Source organism: Acipenser ruthenus, chromosome 14, assembly GCF_902713425.1.
Source record: "Acipenser ruthenus chromosome 14, fAciRut3.2 maternal haplotype, whole genome shotgun sequence".
Lineage (NCBI taxonomy): Eukaryota > Metazoa > Chordata > Actinopteri > Acipenseriformes > Acipenseridae > Acipenser > Acipenser ruthenus.
The window spans coordinates 35,670,491-35,690,825 of NC_081202.1; the positions used below are offsets into that span (position 1 = coordinate 35,670,491).

At 40.3% G+C, this 20,335-nt stretch overlaps 1 protein-coding gene across 1 annotated transcript in view; it reads left to right on the top strand.

Moving 5' to 3' along the window:
* The first annotated feature begins 126 nt into the window (after nt 1-126).
* The window catches only part of LOC117419500 (bcl-2-like protein 13), a 30,163-nt gene continuing 9,954 nt past the window's right edge, over nt 127-20,335 (top strand). Inside the window, exons 1-6 of the mRNA XM_034032289.3 lie at nt 127-285; nt 2,605-2,791; nt 10,580-10,678; nt 11,376-11,532; nt 14,761-14,830; nt 16,291-16,434. Of these exons, the coding sequence (XP_033888180.3) occupies nt 2,659-2,791; nt 10,580-10,678; nt 11,376-11,532; nt 14,761-14,830; nt 16,291-16,434 (603 nt within the window). The 5' untranslated portion in view covers nt 127-285; nt 2,605-2,658. The remainder of the gene's footprint in view (nt 286-2,604; nt 2,792-10,579; nt 10,679-11,375; nt 11,533-14,760; nt 14,831-16,290; nt 16,435-20,335) is intronic.

Sequence of the window (20,335 nt, forward strand, 5' to 3'; positions counted from 1 at the left end):
TGTATTTTCATGACGGTCTGTAGTTAAAACAAACAAACAAACAAACAAAAAACGACATGCAAGCACATTCTCAATGAATGCAGTAATGATATATCATCAGAAATTGTGCTTCACAGACTGCCCTTTGACCCTCCCATAGTGTTGCTATTTGTTGTGCATTTCTGCCCCCATCATGGCCGCTCTGCCTCCAAATTAGGAACTTGAGTGTTTTAGAACAGAGGAGACCCAGACACACTCTTGCGTGGCCCACAGAGCACTGATACACACTGACTGAAGCGGTGTAAGGTAAGGAGTACAGCGAATGCAGAAACGGTCTATATTTCAGCCTTTAATTGTCATTTAATTTTCTATTCCAGTGCTGGGAAAGGGAAAAACGTAATGCATCTTTGCAACAGTTTAGTTCTTCTGCACATACAGTTTGTTGCATTATTATTCGAAGCGCGTGTCTGACCTCCAGACAGGCGAGAAAACAGATTGAGAACCAAGCCAGGTAATGCGGGTGAGAAGAGAAATCATGCAGGGTGTGTTTGTTCGTCTAACTTTCGCTGAAATGTAATCCATCGCTGTAATAGATCTAAAAAAAAAAAAAATTTGTCTATTGGGTGTCCTGTTGAAAGCACGTGCTCAAAAATGAAATGTGCAATTCTTAGAAATTGCAAGTGTGCATATTGTGCAAATTATTTATTAGGTTTTACTTTTTTGTTAAATTCTCTACCATTCCGGTTGTTCAGAAAAACTTTGGCTAGAGAAAAAATAGGACTGTGATTTATTTTATGAAGTCATATAACCATGACATAACAATATATCTGTATAATTTAAGTTTAAGGAGTAACTGTGCAATGGTGACAATCGTTATTCTGTATAGTTTATAAAGCGAGACTGCACTTTGTAAAGGCCATGACAATTTTAATGTCTGAAAGGTACTTGCGTTTGCACACTCGGGTAGATGGTAACACAGATGTGGAAAAAACAGTTTCCGAGTCCCAAATTAAAATAAATATTGAAATAAAATGTCTAAAATATTGTACTCGTTTTAAAACGGCTTGTTTATTTATTTTAACATAATTGAGTGACATTTTGAAAAAAATAAAAAAAAAGTGTACAGAGCCTTCCAGCATATTAGGCGTGGGCTGTAGTGCTGCATAAGAAACAGTGGCCAACTATGGGAATATCGCCAAAGTTAGAGTTTTTTTTCCAATACATATAATAAAAGCGTCAGAACAACAGTATTTACGATGCATTCCACTACAGCTGAGCAGCAGCCATGAGAAATACAGGGAGTAATATTAGGTAATTTGGATATGTAGCTGGACTGCTGTGTAATGGAACACATGTCCACTATAGTAGGATCAGCTAGTAAGTGCAGCCTGTCTTTGCGTTCAATGTCTGGGTAACTGTGTTCTGATTGACACCTTTGTGAATCCTCTGCAGTCCCCCTCTTCCTCTCACTTCTGACATCACTGAGAGAGTTGTCTTCTACTGGGCAGCAGTGTGGAGTAGTGGTTAGGGCTCTGGACTCTTGAACAGAGGATTGTGGGTTCAATCCCAGGTGGGGGACACTGCTGCTGTACCCTTGAGCAAGATACTTTACCTAGATTGCTCCAGTAAAAACCTAACTGTATAAATGGGTAATTGAATGTAAAAATAATGTGTAAAAAATAATGTAATTGTATGTAAAAATAATGTGATATCTTGTAACAACTGGATAAGGGCGTCTGCTAAGAAATAAATCAATACAAATATAGAGTGACACAGACAGTGGTCCTTGATTTGCACAGTCTCGGGTTACAGGTGCACAATCTACCCCTTAAGAACAAAGATTTTCTTCTATCCACAATACAACTAAAAGCTAACTTCAATGCTTTGCATACTGCACAGTGTATTTCCTGTTGGAGAGGCCCCACTCTGTGTGACTCTTACTCTTCAAAGAGATTTGGTTCTTCTTACAGTAAGTAAAGCATGGGAATTATCCCCTTCAGCCTTGGTAGTACGAGAAACAATTCATGGTATTCAGACATGTTTGACCCAAGGTACCTGGAAGCATTTAAAATTTTTTAAAGTATTAGCCTAATACTTGGGAATGCACGGTGTGGTTTTGGGGCCTGAGACCCAAGAAGAGTAAAATGCCAAGGTCAAGTGGTGAGGTAAATTGAGATAGAAATGCAGGGAGGGAGGTGGGTGGGGGGTTACATTGGCTAATCTTACGAGTCCAGTTCCCTGCTGCAAATTCCAGCAACTGGAAATGACTCCTGTTACATAGCAGTTTCAACCATTCTAGGTTTTACTACAAGCTTGATTAGCCACAGTATATAGGTAACAAGCTCAGGTGTGTCGTATTAAACTCAAAGAAAAACCAGGAATGGATCAAACTGCATTGCAATGGGTGTCTTATTTCCATCCCTGTAGAGTTAAGAATTTGAATATTTACTGGGTCCAAGCAGGTATATAAAATCCCATACAAGGGTTACCAGCAGAATAATTTATGAGTGTAGAGTATTAAAATAGCATGCCACCAGTTCTGACCAGCATAAACCAGTGCTGGCCATTACTGGAATATCAATTTCGACACGGTCCCTTCAGTTCAGTTCTGTTTGTTTGCTGCAGGACACTGAGACTGAGTGACCAGGCTGTGTCTGTGTGAACACTTCTTCTTCTTCGATGGCTGCTGCTGCCCCCTCTGCTGCTGCTGTTCCGGAAGGGTTTCACTATGAAACGAAGTATGTCGTTCTCAATTACCTGGGCCTCATCGCACAGGACAGGCCACAGGGGCAGCAGGGTTTTGCAGTAGAAGGTAAGGCTGGGGAGAGAAAGGAGCACCGTGAAAACAAACCTAGAGGGAGACAGCGTTTATGTAGCCTGCATTTAATTCCAAGGGCAGCATTCTGGCCAAGGCACCAGATGTTTTTACACTTGCGATTTACATGAAATCTGGGTAAAAAACACTTAAAAACATTAGTACTTTTTTTTTTTAACACTTGGTACCCCATACTTTGATACAGACTTTAAAGTGTAAAAAGTTGTTTGATGTTAACAATGAAAAGAAAAATGACAGGTACGTTATTTAAACAGCAGTAGCAACATATAATGCTGTATTTTTCGGAAGCTCGCTACTTACTCATTGAGTCAATGCAACACATATTGTAGCCTATTCTTTAGAACATCATTTAGTTTTTTCTGTATTTTAGTGTAACAAACCACAGCCGATCCCAGAATTTCCGCCTTTTCTATGTCCTCCTCTTCTTCATATGTGTTAGTATTAAAACAGCGACATTAGCTTGTACTCGCTTTGACAGGGTGTTTCATTCCGATTCGATTTACTGGGATTGTTTTGTTAGTCATACAACTATCCACATTCATTTTCTAACTCATTCCTTCATCACTATAGGGTCATTCCACACCAACTCAACCAGAAAAGGGGCATTCTGTTGCCCGACCAGCTCAGATTTTGCTAGAATAATTCACCTGGGGGTTTTTGGGCCAACCTGAAGTAAAAAAGTGACCCTCACCAGAAAAATCACCCTGGGCTCAACTTAGTCGCTACCATCATGTGTACTTCATGTGTTCGACTCGTATTGAATAGAGCTTTTGAGAAAAAAATACCAGGAGCTCCTAACTCTCTTTTGGCAAGTTGCAAGTGTAGGCTGAAATAACTCACGGGGGGCTCCAAAAATCACCCACATTTTTGGATAGCTGTTGATGAGATCTACAAGAATCAAGCAACACCTTTTGGTATCCGTGGATTTTGGATTTTTGAAGTTGCATTTGCAATGCATTCGAGCATTGCTTATGGCCACTTTGGTGAGGCTAAAGTACCACATAGTCCTAACCGAACTGGCGTTATTCTTCAATTTTGCATTGTCTGGGTTTAGATTTGGAGTAAAAAGTGACAGGGTGTGCTTCCAGTGGCACTAGCTTGGAGCTGAGGGGTTATGAACTTGCGTGTGGAACTTAGATTTCTTTGTTACAGTGACACATCTGAAACTACCAAAACCTCAATAAGGTGCATTTTAAATACCATTTACTAACTACTTCAATTCAGAATTTTTGCTTTATGTATTGCGTTTTAACTCGAACAAATAGAATAAAGCAAAGGCAGAATATTGCATACATGAAACAAACAGGTACATGTAATTCTCCTTGTATTCATAATCTCATCTCATTAACTTACTCCAACAGTTTATCGTTTATTTTGATTGTCCTTTCACTATAACGAACCCCTCGATATAACAAACAAAAGGCTTGGCCCCCAATAGGTTTGTTATAGCGAGGGTGTACTGTATTAATGTATCACTTCCTGTGTATTGGGTCACATGGACAGAAATTTCACGTGGTTCGCACAACTGAACCACACCGACATCCCATCTCGTGTCGATAATGACTGCATCAACCTGCTGTAAAGTGTTTCAGCCAATCAGTGCTGCATTTCTGTTCTTTCCTACGTTTCCCTTTCTAAAAATGAATAAACACAGCACACTGCCATCGAGACAGAACAGCCATAATGACAGCCAAATAGTCCACAACACCAATACAAGCTACAAATTAGTAATTAGTTGTAGCCGTTTACAATAGCTTGAAAAAGTAGCACACATGACCATTTCCCTTCCCCTGTTTTTTTATGCTTTTGTTTTGTCACTAAACATTGGTTTTTGTAAAGTTTGTTTGGTTTCCGTAGTGAATTGAACGTTCATATTTGTGTCGTGTTAAATACCCAGTATACTGTAATGTTGTCTAGGTGCTGCACAGATATTTGATGAATTTTTCTGTATGCTTTTAGTAAAAGTTTTTAGTAAATTTAATGTCTTTTTTTTCTTGTGGCAGTATTTCCTGATTTTCAACGTGCACGTCTGTTTCATCAGTTACATTTTGAAATTAAACTGACAGTTTAACTGTGCTCGATTAAATACTGTACAATCTTTTATGGTAATGGGATGGGCATTAAAGAGCCTTCCATTTTAAATGCAATGTTACTTGAACTACTGTATAAAAACTTGTATTAAAATAACATCAGAGACAACAGCTAATCTTATTCACTTTATTGACCACAGCCAGTATGACTTTGAAGATAAGCACAGAAACAGAACTTCTATCTAAACGTTACATTCTTAAACACAGCAAACATGTTATATCTTCATATATAAAGCCATACAGATAAATAAAATAAGGAATGCATTAATAAGTTATTAAACAGTTTGTTTAATATTGTAGCCATCTTTTTTTAGCCTCTTACGATGGTTCCAGTCGGATTTGTAGCTGGACTGGGGTGTCGTGTTTACGCTTCAACCTGTGTAGCTTCAAATTTCTTATTCTTACTGTGATTGGCTGCAAAGACAACAGGGCTAGCCACAGATTGGAGAGTTTTTTTTTTTTTTTAGTTTAGTCGTTGCCAATTATTTTTTTAATATTTTCTCCCCAATTTGGAATGGCCAATTATTTTTTAGGCTCAGCTCACCGCTTCCACCCCTGCGCTGACTTGGGAGGGCGAAGACGAACGCACGCTGTCCTCCGAAGCGTGTGCCGTCAGCCGACCGTTTTTTTCACACTGCGGACTCACCAAGCAGCCACCCAAGAGCGACAGCGTCGGAGGACAACGCAGCTCTCGGGCGCAGGCGCCTGGCCAGACTACAGGGGTCGCTGGTGCGCAGTGAGCTGAGGACACCCTGGCCGACGTAACCCTCCCTCCCCCCGGGCGACGCTCGGCCAATTGAGCGCCGCCCCCTGGAAGCTCCCATCCTCAGTCGGCAAAGGAATAGCCTGGACTCGAACTCGTGACGTCCAGACTATAGGGCACACCCTGCACTCCACACGGAGCACCTTTACTGGATGCGCCACTTGGGAGTCCCCAGATTGGAGAATGTTTGTTTGTTTGGTTGGTTTTTCTTGTGTACGGTTTCCTAGTAACTGAAGACTTTGTATTCTGGCAGATGTAGTTGTTAGTGGAAGTTTTAGGGGAGGCAGACAAGCTGTGCAGCAAAATTGCAATGCACGTTTTTATGCATTAAATTAAAATTTGTGTGTATTTTGTATTTTTGAATGCGTAAAAGCAGCAGGTACGCATCTTATCTGGACCGCTGCATGCGCGTCCAGGCATATGAAGACGGAATTTTGAAACTCAAATGGTACGCACAGTGCGTAACGTGAGTACGGCTGCGGCCTCTAATGCATGGCCTGATTGATGAAATTGCTACAGCACTTTTTTTTTTTAAATCAGGACACCTCAGCTTTATCTAGTGCTGGTATTTAAAATCATCTTCGTATTCCTATTAAAAATGCAAGTATATAATCAAAATCTCTTCAATAAAAGACAAGAGGAGGAGTGATCATATTGCTTCTGCTAATAAGATTAATACATTTTTAAAACCTTGGTTAGAAGTCCTATTAAGATGCTCATTTGGGAACTGGACTGGTTCTAATATGTGCTTTGAATCGCAGAAATGAAGGCTTTTCATTACTGTGTCTCTGTGTAGTTGGATGTCTTTGATGGATGTGGTGTATTTAATTATATTATTTTGTTGCGTGTTGTTGATGAGAAGAGCCTTTCTGACTCGAGAATCACTGGCTGCTCACTCTGCTTTGCATGCTTGCATTTAATGGAAAGCTCTTTGTCTTGTTTGGTTTTAAAATGCATTATTCAAATAGCGGGCAGCAGTGTGGAGTAGTGGTTAGGGCTCTGGACTCTTGACCGGAGGGTCGTGGGTTCAATCCCAGGTGGGGGACACGGCTGCTGTACCCTTGAGCAAGGTACTTTACCTAGATTGCTCCAGTAAGAACCCAACTGTATAAATTGGTAATTGTATGTAAAAATAATGTGTGTAAAAAAAAAAAAAAATAAAAAAAAAAAGGTAATTGTATGTAAAAAAAATAATGTGATATCTTGTAACAATTGTAAGTCGCCCTGGATAAGGGCATCTGCTAAGAAATAAATAAATAATAAAAAAACATAGCAAAGAAAGACAAGCATTTAAAAGGTACACAAAATAACAATATTCAGAACAGGAATCAAAAAGATCCCTGGGTCTGACTCCAGGCACTGAGCTCAGTACACCTTTTCATTCACATTTCCAGGGGTTAAATAGCTCTAGTTCTGCCCCTAGTGCCTGTAGCAGGCAACCTATAGACAGTAAGGCATGCTTATCAAAACTCTCTGATTGGTCAAAATCCTACAGAGGCTGGCTCCACTCAGTCTGGGCTCATGCTGCGAATAGACGGTTGTCAAGTATACCGCAGCGTGTGTGACTCTAATGCTTTTGTGTTCTTACATTCCATCTTATTGTACACAATTAGAACAAGCTAACATTCAGTAGTGTCTGATTACAACATCGCACAGTACATAAAAACTAGCATTCAATTATGTTCAAAGAATTAAAGATAATTCTGCATATGTTTGCCTTTTAATACAGTGTTTTACCGGGTGTTGTCAATAGTGCGCAATTCCTGCAATAAACATAGCTAATTTGCTTACATTCATTGTTAATGTTAAGAGTGTGTAAGTCTCTGGGATAAGAGAATAATGAAGAGGAAAATAATGCAAAGTATGAAATCTAAATAGTGTATAATATCTTGAACCCTTTACCATAAGTCCTTCCTGTGCTGCATTTGACATCCATTAATTCAGTTGTGTTGAAAATGCCCATTAATTTTAAATTAAATATAGACATACGATATGGAATTTAAGAGTAAAATAAAAATAGAGGTTTGTACAGAAAGTAAATCGCAATTTGTTGCCCTAAGTTAATAAGCCATGCTTTAGAATACAGCCCAATGTTTAGGAGTGTTTGCTGAGTATTTTGATTAGATGACAAGGAAGGGATTTGTTAAACACATTCTGTGTGTTTTTAGCACAAACATACTGTACATTCTAGGATTGTATGCCTGCGTAGATGTAGGGAGTGTTCATAGTGGCTTCAATCCATTGTTGGAGGTCAAAAGTTCACATTCCCAGAGATCAGAAAGCAGCCTTTTTAGTAGCCCAGCTTCTGTGTAAGGAGCTGTCAGATGTATTGGGGATTATATCGTGGTACAGCTAGTTTCAGAAGATCTATTTCAATATACAAAAAGCCATTTTTATCCTACTGTTAATAGTGATCTACATGGCCCAACCTATCGCTGTGCCTCTGAGCAATGGAAATGTGTTTTCCACATCACCCCTCATCCGTTCTGACAGTCTGTCGTGCAATTACTGTACCATTACTCGCACATGAGCAGTCCAGCCATTGAACAGAGCAACTCCAACAGCGCAGATTGCTGATTGCATTCATTTTAAAAAGCTCATAGCTTTGGATGTGTGGGGAGCCAGCTTGTTTGGATAGTGTAGGAATCTTCAAGCCATGCAGTATTTCTGGCAGAGTGGCTAAGTGGCATCTGCTACCTGCTTTTTGTTATTATTCCTAAAGAAAATATCATTATTGACCACCCCCTTTCCCTCCTCTGGAGTCCGCTGTCGCTCATCCAGTAAAGGCACAGCCACGAGTCATACAATCAGGAGCTCACTGGTTTAAATCCTGGTGGTGCTGAGTTGCTGGGTGCCCACAGGGATGGGCTGCATTGTCCTTTGGGATAGCTCACTTGATTGTTCCACAGCAGCCCCTACTGGTAAGGTGTCCCACAAGTCCAGGCAGAGACACAAGTCCAGGCCTCCTGGGTTCTGTAGCTTTGTAACATTCAGAGCTTGGGTTTGGCAGATGAAAAGAGGTGATTGGCTTGCCAGCAGGAATAGAAGTTGCTCCTTGATCTTACGATAAGTGATGCAATAGTCAAAGTGGGCTTTTCAAATCCTGTAAGAACAGGGTGGGGAAAAATTGATTGCAAATGGATACCCAACTCCAAACAAATTGAGCTAAAAGAAACGCAACACACTGAGCCATGGGCCTTCACCAAAGCAAAGTAGAACACTTCTCTGGTCCATGCAACTGCTTGCAAAAGACGTCCACACTCGTGCAAGCAGGTTGCCTGTTCATTTCTGTCTGAGAACCAGAAACTTGTAGCAGTGTTCTTACACAATATAATCCTGTTTCAAATTCTGCTTGAAATTTAATGTACTACAGTGTCTTGCCATTGCACATTTTCAGTGACATAATTTAAACCCCTTTTCTAGTTTTTTAATTTTTGTAGTTTCTAAAGAATATCAGTCTTCCTGCTCAAAATCTTTTGGAGAACTTAACATTTGTTTTGCCTGGCACTAATTTAAAGTTGTTTTGAAGTGTTGTGTCACATATGTGGTTTAAAAATAAACTTGGGTTTGAGCAACCCCACTGAAATAGCCGTTTGTCTGCAGCGCTTGCGTGACTTGGTGGAAGATTGCTTTTGTGCTCTGGTGCTCAGCAAAATCACAATGCAAAGCAGGACAATGGGTGTGTGGCAATGTGCCCCGCCCCTGTGTGCATATTATGTGTTGTATGTTGCGTGCGTGTGTTAATGTTGGTGTATAGTCATTGGTACACGGGATATAAACGGGTCTGTGTTTCACGTGTATTTAAAAAGTGTAAATTTGTATTTAGGCACGAGGAGGGCACAAATCACTTCACATGCTGGTTAAATGTAATATGTGAGCACGGGGTTGCACAGAATTAATTCACGTGCTGGGATTCAAGTGAATAATTAATTAGTAATTGAATCCCAGTACAACAGTATATATAGATGCACGTTTCTTTCAGTCGGGGTTGGGTGTTCGGTGAGTGGAGAATGGGAGAGAGAGAAGGAGAAAAGTAAATATAAGTAAATAAGTGTTTTCACTCACCGTGTTTGTTCATCTGTCTGTTTAAGTGTTTAGTACGTTTTGTTTGTCTATTTATTTTGGCGCAAGTGCCGTGTCCTGTTTTTGTGTTTTAAAACCTTTTATTTTCTGTGCTGTTTATTAAATGCTGAGCGAAAGCATTCGCTCAGCTCCACCAAACCACAAGTCTCTGTCTGTTTATTTCCTGCTTCTGGTCTGACGCCACCCACTCCGGCCGTCTTTGTGACAGGGTGTCTCCGTGAATTCCTTGTGCTCAGTAATAATGAATAGATCTATTTATGTTGGAGTTTGTGCAACACTGTGCTTTCCCACCTTGCTTCCCCTTTATATGTTTTGCTGGAATAGTTAGTAAACCTAGAAGTAACCCGAGTGTTCCATTGCCTTGCAACAGAGATTATTATTATTATTATTATTATTATTATTATTATTATTATTATTATTATTATTATTATTTATTTCTTAGCAGACGCCCTTATCCAGGGCGACTTACAATTACTACAAGATATCACGTTATTTTTACATACAATTACCCATTTATACAGTTGGGTTTTTACTGTAGCAATCTAGGTAAAGTACCTTGCTCAAAGGTACAGCAGCAGTGTCACCCTCCTGGGACTGAACCCACGACCCTCCGGTCAAGAGTCCGGTCAAGTAATGTTTTTTTTTGGCACTTTATCACACTTTTAAATACATACACCAAATGTATATAGATAAAAGAACTGTAAACTGTAAAAGGATTTAGAAAACATTGGTAGACTGTAGAAGTAGTCCCCTGAAGGAAACTCAACCACTGTTTTCATGAAGAGAATTCTGTAAGTTATTTTCACAGCTAATGTTTTGTGACTTCAGGCGCACAGGGAGAGACGCCCCAGGAGAAGGAGGTCGCTGCAAAAGTGAAAGCGGAGATCGAAGAGGAGCTGAAGCTTCTTGAAGAGGAGATTTCGAAAGGTAAGTCAGAAAGTTTAAAGGTCCTGGTGGGGGAAAAACAGGTTCTCCGTCTAAGCACAGCTGACCCCACTGCTGGTACATACACTGCTAGGCTGTTGGCTTTGTAACCAAAACTGACAGGCCATTTCCAGAGCAGCGCAGCAAGTTTTCAGCAGCAATACAATTCATGTTCCCACTAAAATGTATTGGAATAAACTATGCAGATAAGTTTGCTGAGAGTGTAAATCCCGCACTCTGATTTACACTCTCAGCAAATGTCCATGACAAAACATGCTAAACATCTAAACCACAACACATTCCCTAGGGTTTTAAGAAATAAATGTTTTTTGTTATATAAGCTTTGTATCTGTTTTTTATTCGATTTAATGACTTCTAATACGTGTCAGTGTTTGTGGCTTCCTCTAGCACTATTTCTCTAGCACTCTTTTGTATGACAGAGCCAACCCGCTTTGAACACAAACTTACATTACCGAAAGGCAAGCCATCATCTTCTCATATGCTCTTTAAACATTAGCCTATAGAAACCAAAAAAAAAAAAAACTTCAACTAGACTGAACGCTTCCTAACAGCTTGCTAGTGCAATATTTTATTTAAAAGGTGCCCTCCATCACTATGTCGCAGTAACAGAAAACATCTCTGTCCAGAAAGCCTTGCTATATTTAACAAAGCAATGCTGTTTCTGTTTAAATCCCCGCAGCCTTCACGAGCACAGGGTTTGACTGCCACACGTCTCCAGTTTTCAGCCCTGCCAACCCGGAGAGCTCAATAGAGGACTGCCTGGCACACCTGGGGGACAGAGTATCTCAGGATCTGTCAACGCATTTACACACCGCCATGCAGAGCCTGCTCAGCTTGTGAGTACAGCACACCACGCTCTCCTCACCCCTCATATTGCAGGCTCAGTCTGTGGCTCCCATTAAAAGTCCTGTAATTGAGTAGCTTGAAACTACATTCATAAAGTTATTTTTTTAGTGTTCAGTTGCTATGTCATTATGTTTACCTTCATGCCGGGTGGTTCTTGTTGCAAAGCCTCAAATACTTTGGTTATTTATTTTGCATTTGCTGTGTTAAGGTGCTTTGAGTGTACAGGAGCTGCTCTTTTGTTCTACTTTCCTGTCATAGACATTTATAATCCAGGCTAGATCAGCCTAAGCGTCTTTATTAAATTAAAAGCCAATGCCATCTAGTGAAAAGCAGGCTCAAGTGTCTCTATGCTGGTTGTACACAATGGTGCACCAGATACAGCTGGCTCTTACTTTGCCTGCTCTAACACAGGCTGCGTATGTCGGTGGATACTGAATACTGAAATATTTGTATGAAACTGAGTTTGTCAGGTGATTGCCTAATCCGTTTGAAAGGTCTGTAGGAGGCTAGGAGTATATGATGCAGGCATTATCGTGCTTACCATATAGAGTGTGACACAGACAAACAGATAGATGGACAGCCATGATCAGTGTATGAGGGTCCTCATTTAACTGCACTAAGAACGACTTTTGAAAAAAAATAAAATAAGACACTGAAAATGTATGCTGAAACTTCTCTTTAAATGGCTTCCTATAAAGGTATGTAAGTCAGTGGTGGCCAATACATCAAACACTGCGATTCATTTTGCCGGATCGCAGCGGGCTCCGCGATCCATCAGTAGGCTATGACCAACCTTGATTATTAGCGGGATTTAATATAATAGTGTCCAGTACGTAAGATAGCAATAGTAAAACAACGACAAAAATGTAACAAACGCACAATCAAAGCATTTATAATATTAAGCACAGGTCATTATAAAACGGAAACTTACCAGCATTTTTCACCCGAGTCTTGAAACCTTTCTGGAGGTATGCCTCTCCATGCCGTTTTGAAGCACTGTGTGTTTAATATATTTTCACGTTTTGAACTTCTGGCTCTAACATTGTCAAACTGTGAACACGCTGTAACTAACATTGCCCTTCTCGAAGTTTGCTGTTCGCTTTCATCTTCTGACATACCTTCATTACGATATTTACAGTACCATGACATTCTCTTACCAAGAATGGTCAGCTCTTTGAATTTCCTGTTAAATATATGTTGTATGATGAAAACCACAGCGAATAGGTTGGAGAGATGAAGACCATTGTCTCCCAATTCAGCCTTCCCATGCTGCATGCTAAGTCGTTTGCTTGTTTGATTTGAGTTAAATCCTCAAATAGTCTCGAAACGCTGAGGTCAAGTGCAGCTCATCCTCATCACTGCCAGCTGAGGGTTTCATCTTTTCATCCTTTATTTCAAGTTAAAACTATTTTAATTTAGTACAGACTGTCATTTTTATATAGTTTACTAGATAATGTTGACATTATTGAAACCCCCCCTGGTGGCCAAACAGTGCATCAGTGATTTGTCTCTATATACACAGATTATAATTTTGTGTATTTCATTACACAAACATATAGATCAGGGCTCTTCAACTAGTTTTTTTAGGGGGCCAGATTGTAAAAGTAGGTTTGAGATATAACAATAACAAGTAGAAGAATTGTAAGGAAAGTTAATAATCCGAAATTGACTGCCAAAAATATTGAAAGTGAATTGGCTGCAATTGGGACTGGGGTTTCCATTTTAACCATAGGTCGATTTTATTGCACGGTGAAGGTCTCAATGGTCGCAGGCCAAGGAAAAAGCCATTCTTAGGAAAACGTCACAAGGACAATCGCATAAAGTTTACAAAACTGCATTTGAATGATGGATATTAGTTCCTGTCAAAGGTTTTGTGGAGTGATGAAACAAAAATCGAGCTATTTGGTCACGCTGATAGTCGTTACATTTGGAGAAAGTCTGGTGAGGCGTACAAAGAAAAGAACACCACACCTACTGTCAAGCATGGAGGTGGTAATATCCTTCTATGGGGCTGTTTTTCCTCTAATGGCACAGGCAATTTAGTTCCAATACATGGTAAAATGGATTCCATAGCATACCAAAAGATATTGGCCAATCATCTGAAACCCTCCGCTGCAAAACTTGGTTTAAAACACAACTGGACATTCCAACACAACAACGATCCAAAGCACACATCAAAGTCTACTTCAGAATGGTAAAAGAAGAATAAAATCAAGGTTCTAAATCCGATTGAAGATCTTTGGTATGAGTTGAAGAAGGCTGTGCACAAGAGAAGTCCTCGGAATCTGAATGAACTGGAAATATTTTGCGGTCAAAAATCACTAAGGAATCGTGCCAAAAGCTCACTGACAAATATCCTAATTGTTTAAAAGAGGTTATTGTTGCTAAAGGTGCCTCAACTAGCTATGAATTAAATTTTTCTTGTCGGGGTATGAATACTTTTTTAATTAACATTTTTGGAGTTTTGCAAAAAAATTGCTGAAATAAATAATTGTAGACATCTATTTCTACATATATAAAGGCAGGATTTGAACCTTAACTAGTCATACTTTTAGTCCAACTACATAATTGCTACGCTACACAGATTCACATCTTCACCCTTTCAACAGACTACACTACTATTTACATTTACCCTATCCAAACGGCAATACATTGCCTTAATATACGTTGAACAATTGTGCCATTCCCGTAATGTGTGTGTGTGTTATTACCCATGAAGTGAAAAAAGAAGTGATATCTGAAACAAAAACACATTGGAAATGTGAAAAAACACCAAGTTATCAAAAGTGCCCAGCCATTTAAAGTGGAGATATCAAAAACACAATGGTTTCTTGAAACCAAGTTTCAAGAAACCATTGAGGCAACCTTGGCCAGCACCAAGCAAATAAGCACATCTGTAAAAGCGGTGGGGGTCAGGGTTGCCCCAATTGTTTTTACTAACTTGGCTTGCGTTTTTCAGGCACAATAAAAGCAGCTCAAACTTGCATGGTAGGATGAAGGCTTTTCAGTACCAGCATTTCTCTAGATAAGCTCAAAGCAGTTCAAAGCCAGGTAGAGGGAGATAAAAATAATACTTGCTGAACAACAAACCCAAATCTGATGGCTCTGTGCAGTGTTATCTGTTCTGTGACCGTGCATCAGGGTGATCTACTTCTTTATGGTGCTGTTTGTTTAAAGTACCCTATTTGTATGTTTTCATTTCCTTTCTCTCTTTGCAGACCCCTGGACTACAAACACTACAAAGAAGCAGTTCAGCAAGTCGCATCTCATTCTCAAGGATGGAGTACGGTACGCCAAACATCCTTTTAACTTTTGTATGTGAAGTTTGAATCTGTAGACTGTATTATCCCCTAATGGGGTATACACAGTTCAATAAGTTGGTGAGAGACAGGCCTTATGGTGCATCCAGTCAATGTTACACTTACACATTTACATTAATAATAATTCACGAGGCAGGAGCCAGGCCTGCGTCAGGGACTACTGAATAAAAAAGTGCTTGTGACTTGGTAACAGAATAGGGTTTCCCCGATTATTCGGGAGAACCGCCCTTGCTGAAGTGAGGCCGAACCGATCGACCTCCAAGGCCGGGAAAGTCTCGGCTGACGCTCCGAGGCCGCATGGAGAGCCTCGCAATCTACGCAGGGAGAACAAAAGCGCTGGAATAGAGAATAAGAAATAATCACATAGAGGGCCAGGGATCTCTCCCCTCTTCCCCCACCCCCGAAGTTGCATAATTAGAAGGGAAGAGGAACCGTTTTTATTAATATGAACAGTAGATTGATTATCGCAAGAGATGAAGGCATTACAGTAGTCAATTCTTCATGAAATTAAGGTGTATATCAGTTTCTCCACATCAAACACTGACAAAGTGTATCTTTTACTGTTAGTTTGAGGAGCTCTGCCATTTTGATGTGTTTAGTTCCCAACAGAGTTTGGGAAAGTTGAAGGGAAGGCACAGGCAAAAACAAGTTTTGGGAAAAAAGAAAATTTGGCACCAAATTGTATTTGCCTCTAGTGAAGCCAAGTACATGTATAGATTAGCTCCAAGGTGTGTTTTTTGGGGTTTTGAACCAACCTGCCTTTTTATAATTGGACACAAATAAAACAAAGCCTTCAGGTTTAATATGTTGAGAAACTTCTGCTGCTGAGTTCAGTCTCCCTATTATTCACATGCATACACTACAGTACAACAAAAGTGTAGTTTGGCAAAGATATCCACATATTGGAATGTCTTCGTCTTTGATTAGGCACGTTAGAATACTGTTGCATAGCAACAGGGCGTGATCCAGCCAGGGTGCATGCAGAAAACAAGAAACTGCTGTCCAATCAGATTTTAATAAATCAAAGTGCTTGCCAAGAACTGGTCCTCGGTAAACCAGCAATCCACATCACAAAAAAATAACCACAAAACTGTGCACCAATGGCAGTCTCTTCTCAGCCTCCCCCCCTTTTACTTGGCTTCCATATGCCCTCCTGTCCTAGGCTCTGTGCTAAATTTGAAGTGGTGACTTGTGTTAACATTATCTATACTATTTATGATTTTATAAAGTTCAATCAAGTCCCCTCTTTCCCTTCTTTCTTCCAGGCTGGAGAAGTTTAGTTTGTGTAACCTGTCCTCATCGCTCAAACAACTGAGTCCAGGGATCACCCTTCTCTGTACCTTCTCAAGTGCAATGCTGTATTTTTTGTGGTGAGGTGTTTTGAAGGACCGAATGTCTGAGTAGTTGTTTTTGTCTCTCTCCCCCCAGGTGTTGGTGCCTCTGGTGCTCCTGCAGAGGCTCCTGAAAGAGCGGACAAGGCAGGGCCAGCAGCCCCTCGGCCCCCTGCTGCAGCTCGGAGTCCAGTATCTGGAGGAGGCTGCGGCTGATTACATCATCCAGCAGGGCGGCTGGGTGAGCGAGGCCTTTCACTTACTGTCTCTGAGTTCACCAGTGTGCCAGCGCTGAAACATTGAGCCTCCATACACAGTACTTACAAATGACACTTTTAACAGGGTTTTATCTTTCCTTTTAAGTTTTTATAATTTTGCAACCGTTGCTGAAACAACCGTTTTTTTTTTTCGTTTTTGGGTCAGGGTTGTGGGAGTGTTTTCAGCCGTTTTTAAAACCCCCAGCTCCTTATCATAGTTTCTTTATAGGCTCCTTGTCCTGGTAAGTGACGCACAGTTTCAAAAGTTTCAGGCTACCTAACAGGACGCTGCTGGTAGCCACTGAAGCCCAGCCAGCTTCAGTAAGGCTCAATTTTCAAAACAAATTGAGGACAGCTGTAAATATTCAAATACCAATATTGTAGCAATTATCCTCGGAATGATTGCAAAAAATCATAAAAGGTAGGGAAGTAAAATAAATACGGTTGTTTTGAAGTTACAGTACTTTTAGGTTATTTAAATATTACAAATCTTTCAGGTTTGTATTTATGTATTCATATCCCCAATGGGGGCATATAGTGGAGACGCCTATACATTGGTACATACGTCAGTATTCCATGTTTAAATGTTAAATTTTGAAGATGAAACACAGTGCACCAGGTGACTAATGTAAAGACACTTGGGCTGATCTGTCCTACATTAGTTCTATATTTAACTAGAACTAAAGAGCTGCTCCTGATGAACTCGGTCAAAGCACAGTATTTAAGTCATTACAAAAAGAACCTCTCGGAATGATAACAAACGTCGTACAAAATGTAATTTTAAAGGTACTTACTAATATTTATCTAATGATCTAGATATGAATATACTTATAATTTTATAGATAAATATGTAATACATTATATTCTCTGTCTTAAGTCACTATTTCATTTGGGATCATTCTTATCTGATGCAGCAGAGCTCAAAATCATTTCTGTAATATTTCATTGGGGTAGCTGCAGGGCTAAAAATACCATCAGAGTGCACACATTTAATCTCATCAGCACCGAGGGCTGTTGGGGGAACACATCTGCCTGCAGATGCAGTATATTTGGTCGTGTGTGTTTTGAGCAGGCTTTTCAAGGGTAGCTGTGCTTTACTGGGGTGGAAAAGTGGGTCTAGTGAAGCCCACAGTTTTACCATTGGGCATGGATAGCTCCCGTCACTTCCCCTCACTTGGATAGGTTTGTTTTGTAGGTTCTCATTCAATAAATTGGAACCCTTTTGCACTGATCCGTTAATCTGTCTGTCGCACACTACACAGTGAACACGATAACTGCCTTGATTTTGTACCAAGCTTTTATCAAACACCCCTAACCTCCTATAGATGTTTAGGGTTGAATTTGACTAATCCGATAAGCTTTTTGATTGTTGTGAACAGGCTGGCTTGGGTGGTGACGTCAGGCCAGGAAGATAGACACAGATAGCTCTGGAGTATGTGCTGCTTGCATGTTTTAATTATAAATAAAAAGATTTAACAAAACAGGAACAAACGCTGAACTCAAAATAAAACGGCACGAGGGCCAAAATAAACGAACACTATAAACACAAAACAAGTACCGTGCTGGTTTAGGTAGGTAGCAGTTGCTCTCTATTTCATTGATCGATCTCTCAAACACCATCTCTGTTCTCCATTCTTGAACACTCCAACCTTGCTCAGCCATTAAAGTTGTGTGTTGTACATATTTAAACAATACGTTTTAAATAATAATGCAACAAATACAAAATAACGCACACACACACACACACACACACACACACAGGGGCAGGGTGTACCCCGTCACAATTGTATACCATTTTTTAACCCTTCGGATACTGTGTGGTGCAGACACAGTTATGAGGACCTTCTGTATGTGTGTGCACTGGTTTTAATTTGGGGGGTTTAGCATTACTGGTCATGCCTGTTTCTTGTTTATCTAAAACTGCACTGCCTGATAGTGCCCCCCTGCTGGTAGAGAGGCTGTTCCAATATTGTCTGTGCATGAACCACAAGACATTACAAAGCTTGGTTTAATATAGGTTGGTCTCCAAGTTTGGGTTTGAAAACCTATTTAAAAAATATCAGTTCGAGTCCAGGCTATTCCTTTGCTGACTGAGGACGGGAGCTCCCAGGGGGCGGTGAACAATTGGCCGAGTGCCGCCCTGGGGGAGGGAGGGTTAGCTCGGCCAGGGTGTCCTCGGCTCACCACGCACCAGCGACCCCTGTAGTCTGGCCAGGCGCCTGCGGGCTTGCCTGTAAGCTGCCCAGGGCTGCGTTGTCCTCCGACGCTGTAGCTCTGGATGGCTGCATAGTGAGTCTGCAGTGTATAAAAAAGCAGGCAGGCTAACGGCACACGCTTCGGAGGACAGCGTGTGTTTGTCTTCGCCCCTCCCGAGTCAGCCAAAATAATTGGACACTACTAAATTGGGGAGAAAATAACAAAAAACTAATTGGCGACTACTAAATTTAAAAGAATAAATAAACAAGTAATCCCCTCAGAATCAAGTGCTTTGCCTCAAACTAGAATCACATTTACTTGTGGGAAGCCTTATGTTACTTTTCAAAAAGATGGAGACAAAAAATTGGCTGATTTTTTACTTCAGGCACCAGGATGTTTGAAAAGCATCACCCTTGGCGACGGGTCTGAGAAGAAGTAAGTGAAGTCTGCACCTTGGTAGCGTGTAAATACATTTTATAAAGAGATGTAATTCTGTTGGCAGGTGCTTCCTTATTCTCCCACAAATTGTGTTTCACAAGGAATGGTCTCGGAGTCATCACTGACTTTATGGGACATCTCTCTGGAGATCAGGCTGTTCCCTTAGTTTCTCTTTGGGGGAAGTTATTGAAGAATAGTCAGGTATCTGTCAAGAACAATTTGAACACCTTGCAAAATACAAAACCCCATTCAGGTTACGTTTATTAAAATGTGGTATGACTTAACACAGTGGAAGACTTGCCCTAACTTGTACAAGCTTTGAGGACTTGTATTTCCTTCGATGGGAAATGCCAGGATAGTGTCAAATGCTCAGTGTTACCTACTTGACAGTATAACCACGTGTATATCTTCCAGGCAGATTTGAGGTCTGTACATATAAGGCAAGGCTGTATCCTCATTGAGTCACTGTGTAATATCTGGGATGGATTTAAAATGTTTTTTTTTTTTTTTTTTTTTTTTAAATGGCAGTACAGGAACTAGACAAATCTGGCAGAAGCCTGCTATAGAACCCTGCAGCTGTGCCCTCGCCACAAACACCTCTCTCTCTCTCTCTCTCTCTCTCTCTCTCTCTCTCTCTCTCTCTCTCTCTCTCTCTCTCTCTCTCTCTCTCTCTCTCTCTCTCTCTCTCTCTCTCTCTCTCTCTCTCTCTCTCTCTCTCTCTCTCTCTCTCCTTCGAGCTGCTTACATTGCCAGCATTAGAAACCTCCTTTCAGAGGATCCTGGTTAAAGAAGTTGGGTAAGAAATGTCTGAATTCACAAAATAGGAGCAGATGCATGGTAACATGCATTATATAGAGTGAATACAGAATGAATATGTAATCTTTTTGTTTATCTACTTTACTGTACGAGGGTTTGTTAAATAAATTATTCTGTAAATTGTGCAGTTTAGTCATGAGTGGTCACAGAAGTAAAATTGTTGCTTTTCGACTATGTAAGTTAAATGTTAAACTTGTTGGGCTTTTTTTTTTTTTTTGTTGGTGAGTCAGAATAAAAGATTGAATTGCTGGATGATGTAATTGAAGTGTCAGTTTTGCTGGATTAACATTTAAGATCTGGATCAAAGATTTACATTGGAGGTGGAATTTGTTGTAAGTGCATCAGATTTGTATTTTATAAAGCATTGACACAAGGGTTTCAAGATCATATTGGTTGATTTTAATTGGTTTTGAATTGACAGTTTTAATAAGGTTA